This window comes from Seriola lalandi, unplaced genomic scaffold (genome assembly GCF_002814215.2).
Source record: "Seriola lalandi dorsalis isolate HSWRI2012SDOR001 ecotype SW California unplaced genomic scaffold, Sedor1 jcf7180002054956, whole genome shotgun sequence".
In the NCBI taxonomy this organism is placed as follows: Eukaryota; Metazoa; Chordata; class Actinopteri; order Carangiformes; family Carangidae; genus Seriola; species Seriola lalandi.
The window spans coordinates 2000745-2009318 of NW_019525507.1; the positions used below are offsets into that span (position 1 = coordinate 2000745).

The 8574-nt window shown below is 41.6% G+C and overlaps 1 protein-coding gene across 2 annotated transcripts in view; it reads right to left on the reverse strand.

Moving 5' to 3' along the window:
* Positions 1-8574, reverse strand: part of dpp6a (dipeptidyl-peptidase 6a) — a 204070-nt gene that overhangs the window by 97205 nt on the left and 98291 nt on the right. The window contains exon 1 of one of the 2 annotated variants that reach the window (XM_023395064.2): positions 159-534. The exons of the other annotated variant lie outside the window; for it this stretch is intronic. Coding sequence (XP_023250832.1) covers positions 159-215 — 57 coding nt within the window. The 5' untranslated portion in view covers positions 216-534. Of the gene's footprint in view, positions 1-158; positions 535-8574 lie in introns of those variants that run through there. 2 annotated transcript variants of the gene reach the window in all.

Here is an 8574-nt window from a genome sequence, read left to right on the forward strand (position 1 = left end):
CCCCCCCCCCCCCCCCCCAACACACCATTACGAGCTAGTCTGAAAAGTCACCGCAGCGCCGCATGGAAACACAAGTCAGTGCTGGCCAAAGCAAAGCAAGGCGACACAGGTTAATGTTGAGATTCATATGCGAGGGCAAGAGGAGTGAGAGTCGGTACCTGGTCTTGCTGTTGAGACGCTTTCGACGGTGCATTGCCTTCCTTCGCAGTGGTCATGATTCCCTGAAGCTGGGAGAAACTGTTGTTTCCCCGGCAGGAGGAGGAAAGAAAAAAAAATGCAAATACTGACAGATACACCGGTGCAGCAGCAGCGGCAGCAGCGGCAGCAGCAGCGGCAGGAGAAGCAGCGGCAGCGGCAGCAGCAGAGAAACCGGTAGACACGAGAATAAGGGAAAAAAAGAAAAAAAAAAGAAAAGAAAGAAGACGGTTCTATTCACGGCGCCTACAGGCTGCGTTTGTAGCGGCAAAGGTGAGAGATAACAAGTGGTGGAAGGACGCGCTGCTCAGGAGGAGAAAAGGCGAAAGGTTCTCAGTGGAAGCGAAAGAGGAGGAGCAGACAGCAGAGAGAGCGAGGGGGAGAGAGTGAGAGAGAAGGCGCGCATCTCTTCTTTAAACGCTTGATGCGGGACTCTGCGTGAGCCATTCAATATTCCAAAGGCGCGTGCGCCCCCCACCCCCCCACACACACATACTCACACACTCACATACACGTTTGCAAGTCAGCTATAGGGAAGCTATGTGCTGCAGAGTGAATGGATATCAATTAAGTATGCACATTGGAAATTAAGTGTTGAAACTTGGTTAATTGCCTATAAGCTGATAAAATATTCATCTGCAAAGCACAAAGACATTCTAACGCTCCTATTTCAACCAAAGACAGTATGAAAAGTCTATGATTCTCATAGTTTATTCTTATATATTGCAATATTAGAACCTATTAGAATCTCATTAAATCAAACCCCCTATCACAATGCTGTGGTAAAGCTGCTGGCAAACTGGAGGAGTAGAAATTAAAGCAGCAAATGCTGGATTCCTGCAGCAAGTGGATATAACAGTTTGTCTGCATTGTATAACTTTCTTGCTGTAATAAGAAAGAAAACACTAATGCTCTGTCGCACTGATGCATTAGTAGTAGCGCTGAAACACTTGAGTGGCTTGAATGTACTGTAACAGGATTAAATGTTATACTCATACAGGAGCTGCAGATGTAATAACACTCAGAGTCAGTGGTAAGAATGTTTGAAATGATGTTTAAGGCCTGAGCGGCTGTAAAAAGTTACGATCCAGGGGATGGAGTAGTTGCAATAAAAGTGTAGCTTTCAATAAAGTTAAGTCAATCTCAGATTTCAACTTAATCCTGTAGAGTGAAATATAATGAGCACCTTCAGTTTGCAGCAGCGAGAGAAACCTCTCATGACGCTGTGCATTACACGATAAGAAACCAAACTTCTTTTCACGGGCTTGTTCAATTAGACTACTTGTTGTACAATCCCTGTTAAACACCACAAGGAAATGACTTGGCTTTGATTTGCTCTGAGATGTACTTAATGTTAATTAATACCTTGGTCTCCAGTTTGACTCTTTATATTGCAGGTTTGTAGCCGAATGTGCTGCACTGTTAATTAAAATCAGGTGGCAGCTGGGTGAAGTCAATTACCGTGGAATCCCAAATGAACGTCTGCAGTGTGGCTTCATGTGACCGGCGGAGCGCGACGGGCAGAACGAGGGCAGGTCCTTCAGAAAGATCGCCTCAAAGGAAAAGAAAATCCACGGTGGGATATCATTGGACGACATATTGTTGTGTCACCGACTACGACTCAACCTGCCCTTTGAGTCTCAGTTTGCATGAACAACAGTCCCCAGAGGAAGGTGTTGTAAATGTGCAGGTGCAGGGAGCTTTACAGTCTCAAGTTGTTGAGGAAAGTGAGAGCTGAACGCCTACATTTCCCATGTCTGCTTAGTCAACAAGGCTAATGCTGCATTCACCTCAGATGGTCCCGTTTCCCGAGTTGGGAAGTGGCTCTTCTGACTTTGGTGGGTTCAAGTTCTTTTAACAACACGAGCGTTACAAAGATGATGTCCTGATTTTATTGCTCAGGGCTAAAACACCAGTATTCCAGTATTTGTGTTACTGCTAATAATGCTAATTTTCTAACCAATGTTGTTTTGACTTGATGGGGTATTTGCACAAAATTCCGGACTTCAGGATTTCAGGACTGCAGAGTAAGAGTCTACAGCTATGCAAGTGACTCTGTGAAGCTCAGAGATCCATCCGATCCAAAAGTTGGTAAGTTGGTGGTCTTAGAGGAAAAGTTATCCACTGGGGAACATAAATGTCTCATAGAAATCCAGTTAATAGTTGTTGAGATATTTCAGTCCGGACCAAAGTGGTGGACCAACCAGCCAACCGTCAGACACAACATTTCTCCAGCGCTGCTGCTATTGGGCTAAAAACCCGTCAGAAAGGATCTTGAGGGTAGGCATTGTATTGACAATACATCTGGAATGACAAAAAAAACAGGGCTGCGTTGCTTTATGGTCTATTTGTGTGCAATATTTTCAACAAACTGGCTTCTCTGGTTCTTTAAAACGTTAAAAATGCAAAATTTTTTATATGTGATTAGATTCTGCACAAATAAAGCCACCAAACCTAATGGTTGTTGTTCTGCTCCTGAAGAATGAAACAGAAGGAAAGCCCACCCAGTGTTCACAGCTCAAAAATACATGAGCAGCCCTCTCTCCAACAAACTCAGCCTGTGTTTACCATCAAGAGGATGATGTATGAAACTGAAACGACTTCTCAACAACCAATCAATCAGCCCCAGACTAATGACGGCCACTCTGGGCCAAAGCCCTATTGGCTGATGACGGATGCTATGTGGTCGGACCGCTGTGCAGCAGAGAACACAATAACCACCTTATTGTGGCTGTGTTGCGGAGTGAGTGTACAAACCTCATGTCTCTGATGTTGACGAATGGACGACGGGCGGCAGTGATGAATGCTCCTGAGGGCGCCTCTGTTTAAATACACATTCCGGGAAAGTCAGGAATTAAGTGACTGACAGTGCCGAGCTGCCCGAGCAACTGGAGCCATCCACTTAACTTCTGCCTCAGCGCCTCACTGCCAGTGCCACGCCGGCAGCCAACCTGATGAATTGGAAGCGCTTTAGCCTAATTAAAACATCAACCCAATCAATAAATGACACATCTTCAAATACCATACACTGATGCATTATTTTGGCATTGATTATAGCTCTGTAATTAATGAAAGCACAATCACAGCCACTAGGTGATTATTATATAGATAAAAATAATTGCTGTTGTTAAAGAGGCTTCTCCAATTAATCCTGCAAAGTGTGGAATCTGGTATTTATATTGAGGTTGCTCAAATACATCTGTGGGGTGTACTGACTGACTCAGAAAGGTCTCCTGTGCTTGTGTAAGCTTTCGAAAATAGCCTCCATATGTTAAAAGGGAAGAGAGAAAATGGATAAGAATCAAAAAGCCAATCAAGTGGAAGCTTCGAAAAAATGAGTTGATACTCCTCTGATCATTCAAACTGAGAGAGGATGAGTGGGAAAGGGAAGAGCTTCTGGTCTGAAAGCCACTAGAAAAAGAAAAAAATAGCTGCACAGATTGACTCCAATTTCTGTTTTCCTTCCTCAATTCAATTTTAGAAGAAAGCAAAGACTGTGGAAGGCTTTCAGTTTACGTAAAGCAAACAGTTGTTTCCTTGAGTGCTCTGGCTGTACAGCTTTTTAATTGAAATATTTGGAGAACTAAAGCGTTAAATCCCTGTTAACACCACTGGGTACGAGGGGGATCATGCACATTACATGGAAATCTGGTGTGTTTTTGATTGAGTCTCCAGTCGAAACTCTAGGAACTTTGAAATCAGCACCCAGGCAGAGCAGAGCAGTGCAACATTATTCTGAGGAAAGACTTTAAAACCTCAATTAACATATAACTTTTAAAATATGACTATTCAAACCTAGTATAGTGTACTTTTGTGTTTCGTTTGCAGAGTCTGCACCCACATAAAATATGCTCCCTGTTTGGTTTCAAGTGTATGCATGCTCACATCCACATCCATAAAATGTGTCCCAACACACCCATTTGTGAAGAAAATGGAATCTAAACAACAATATTTTCTGAGTTATAGCCAGCTCCACTCTCCTAGAACATATTCTGTCATTGCATATGGCCAAAGCCATCTATCAGTGTTACATTAATTCCAAAATCAAACCTTACAATGCAGCAAGCCCTCAGTGCATGGAATAGCCAGGGGAACAAGTGTAATGGGATGTTTCAAAAACAAAAGTTGTGCAGTGCTGTGAAACCCCGTGACTTGTTTTGATTAAATACGTCGAGGTGGTATCCGTTTCCTGGTGGGCTGCAGTGTTATTTCTTTGGACGTAAATTTCAATTCAGACAAAGCCCTTATAGTATATGATGGAAGAAGCTCGCTCACAGAATAAGACCAATATCGCCCCAGAGAGAGGTCGAGGATGGATAAGTGATTACTCTGGCGCTGACACAGAGCAAGACCAAAAGGTCTGAGATTCACACTCTGACACTCTGCTTCTCAGCAGGTGCCGTGTCGTAGCACTGTGCGCCTCAATTTTTCCGCTCTTATTTGTCTGACACATGACGGCCAGCATCAGGATATTGGAAAAAAAGTAATTGTTTTTCCATCTTTCCCTCCCTGCTCCCTCTCCCTGCGAATACTCTATGTGAGGTCCTTCAATAAACACAGCTCGGACCCATCATCCTGACAGAGAGGGGATGCATCAGGATGCGGTTTCTTCTCTTTGACGGCGTACAGCACTTTATGCCAGGTGTGACTCATCAGCCGTGAAATGTCAACAGAGCCTGATTCCACAACTACGCCAGTGTTTCCAGCACCGAGGTGATGAGCACGGCTGCGGTGCCGGTTGAGTTTTCAGCCTTCTTCCTTATTGGCACACTCACTGTGTACAGTATGTCCTCCCTGCTGGAGAGAAATGCTGGAGCTCAGGGATGGAAACAGAAGCCAGTCACATGTTCCATCACTGCCATCTCAACTTTTGAGGAAGTATTTTTAGATGCATTTGTGATTCTTCTTTGCATATATATACCCACAGTTTTGGTTGTAACACTGCAAAGCTTCACATGCAACCAAAGTAAACAGCCTCAAGTGTGAATCCCCTGTGCGCTTTTATTGAGTTTGACTCCTTGTGCTCACATCACAAAGCTGTTTTTCTCCTTGAGCTAATAAATGCTAATGATATATTCTTAACAGGTGTCGCATGGACATCATCTTGTTTTTTGAAAGGCTCCGTCGTCATGACAACAGCAATTGCTTCATGCACTAAATTGGGTGTGTTCAGGATTTGCTTTAAGCCAGTGCTTCGTGTTTTGCATTTCATAATATTCTTCAAAAAACTGATCTGACTTTGGATAGCTTTTTGAAATGATCCCTGAGCCCATTTCAAAAACAAAAATCAAGCTGAAAATATCATTGATGGACAGCACATATCTACCCCCCACCCCACCCAACCCCCCCCAAAAGAAAAGTTGTTTTAAAAAAATATCAGAGCAATCAAACAACACTATGTCTCATGCTCTTTGAGGAGACAACAAGTGGCTGATTCAGCAGCCTGTCACTCCTTCCAAAGACTAGCACTTCCTGGGATAATAGCACTCCTCCAAACAGCACCTTCAAACACATTTAGGGCCTCCGCTAAAAGGCTGGCATACTATAACACATCTCAGCAACAGGTAAAAGGACACCTCCCCATACTGATCCAGACACCATCAAAAGCCACGCTGTGCTGAGATAGATTTCAGCACCACTTAATGGACAGCTCCCACGGTGCATTTCGCCACAGCATCCTGGACTCCTTTCAGCAAGAAAGAAGGCACCTGGAGAGAAAAACACCGGCAGAATGGGCTTTTTTCCCTCTTTGCATAAGATGATGAGGACTGAAGTCTTGAGGAAATTATCTTGAATAGGCATTGTATTTCCTATAATTATTACAAATTGATGTGGCTGTAAAGAATTCCTTCCTAGGTTTCTAAGTAATTTTTTTCAAAATCGCAGTGTTCCTTTCATGCAGGCAACAGGACTCAAGTTTTGCAAATACTGATGCATTAAAGACCAAAAAGAGAGTAACATTTGTGGCTATACTGTAGAGCCAATATACATCAGAGTATATTTTGTGAAGGTTACAGGAAGGTTATTCACCAATGAAGCTGTCACACTCTGAATATGAATATTAAAAGGTCCCATGTTTTAAACTTTTCCGGTATTTTATATAAAATTTTGATATCCACAAGAAGATATATTTGTGGTTGTAAGTGTCAACAATCATCTCAGTGTTGTTTTACATCTCTTCTCACAGGCTTCTCGCTGGAGCTCTAGTAACAACATGTCGGTAAGCCAATCAGAAGAGAGGAGGCTCTATAGCAAATTTCAGGAAAACACTCAGAGAAACCAAATCCTGAAAGGTTGGACAGCGGGTCCGGGTGGGCGGGGCTTGGGGCATCTCCAAGAGTGACTGCTTTGTTGTGACATCACTAAGTTAAGGAAATCCTGACGGCTCGTTTTAAGGTTCAGTTTCTGAATATAGGCTGTGTGCATTTCTCTGTGGACTGAGCGCTTTAATACTTTTACAGTATTAATATAGAACCTAGACCTGATCTATAATAAAAAACTACACAAAAATCTCACTTTATACAATATGTGACCTTTACATCTTTTTAGACTCAGGGACGTAATGATTAAAAATAGAACATATCACTGCTGTAGCCATTTTATTAGAAAAAAACACAGCAAAACCTTTAGGTTTTTGTTTGAACGCCCAATAATGATAACACTAAATTAAAAAATAAAATTATTCTTGTACAGAAGGGCTGGATTTTGTAAATAATGGATTTCTGCCTTGGTGAAGGTCTCTCGAAAAGTGAGATTTTTTAAAATTTTAAAAACAAGATCCAAAGAGCTGCAGAAAACTTCACAAACGGCACAACCGAACAATGATGGAGTAAAACCATCAACAAAATGTATTTTCAGGTTCAAAAGTAAACATATGAATTATGAAGAATATCTCATTTTATTTCAGTTTTCAATTACAACTCCCTCAAAGTCCTGAAAGATAACACTTTTGAATCTTGTTCGCACATGTCACGTAATATCTTGGGTTTGACTGACACCTCTCTTAGTTTTGTTGCAGAACAAGTTACAACTTTCTCATTTCTCTTTTTGTTGTTAGCACTTGGAGATATGTGACCTTGCATACAACCCAGCACAGCTCCAACAGCGAAGGTCTGATCAACCACAGTGACGGTAAACATCTGTGTGGGTGTGCAGGGCCAGGATCATATGTTTTGTATATAAAATATAAATATAAATTTGAAGGTTTACAGTAGCTGATAAATAACCTGATAAATTACCACAGCACTTCAGTAAATATCCCTTGTTATTTTCCACCGCTGCAAGCTACATTTTCTATATGTTCTGACGTGTGTGTTTTTGTTTGGGTTCACAGAGAAATAGCAGTGATGAGCAGCTTCTTGAATATTCCCTGTGTCGAGAGGGGACTGCTTGTTCCCAATGATGCAGTAATTGAGCAGACACAAGAAAGCAAAGCGAAGACGGGAGAAAAGAAAGGACAACATGACCCTCTTGAACGAGCATGCTGTTTTGAATCAGATATTAATGGTATGATAATGTGTTTTCTTATCTTTTTTTGGCAAAAGAAGAAAAAAAAAACCAACAAAAAAAAAACATTTTTCTCAGTTTCTTTCAGAGGAGAAAAAAATGAATCTAAAATACATTTGATTCCAGAATAGTGTCTTTTGATTAATTTGTGATGAGATTCGCGTTCAGGGTGGATACCGACCTGTGGGTCAGGACCCACACGAGGGGTCGCGAGACTGATCTAAGGGGTCATCATGATGATTAGGTGGAGAAAAAAAAAAAAAAAAAAAACATATCTCTGCTGCATCAAATTATGCTTTTTCACACCTTCTTCCCTTCCTTTTAAATAACTGCTTGATTGCACCTCTAAAAACAAATAAACTAGAACTAAAATCTTGGTGGGTTAAATAGTTACAAGTTAAACATAAAATAAAAAGTTGGGAACCACTGATCTAAACTACACATCTTCCTCACGTCACAATCCATTTGATTTCTAAGTATCTATGAAGAAGTCTAATGTAACATAATGGAGTCCAGAGAAGTCACAAACAAATACAAATACGCAACCTGCCTCTTAATTATTAAATGCAACTGGTCCAGCATTATGGCACTGTTCCTCCATTAAGGCTTATTCAATAAACGGCAAGCCACCACAGTGTGCGGTTCAGCAGTTTTGTTCTTCTGCCTGAATGAGAAATAGAACTGTGAGTCCAAATGGAGTCGACACCTTCTTTATTTCACAAGGGCATTAAGATACTCTAATCCCCATTTTCTCCAAAATGACTCATGGGCTTAATGGTTAAGAGTCACCCATGTTAAACTGCAATCATGTTCTGCCTCCTTATGGCCTTAAAGTACAGTGTGTGAAGCTGTGGCTCAAATAATAAGAAAAAA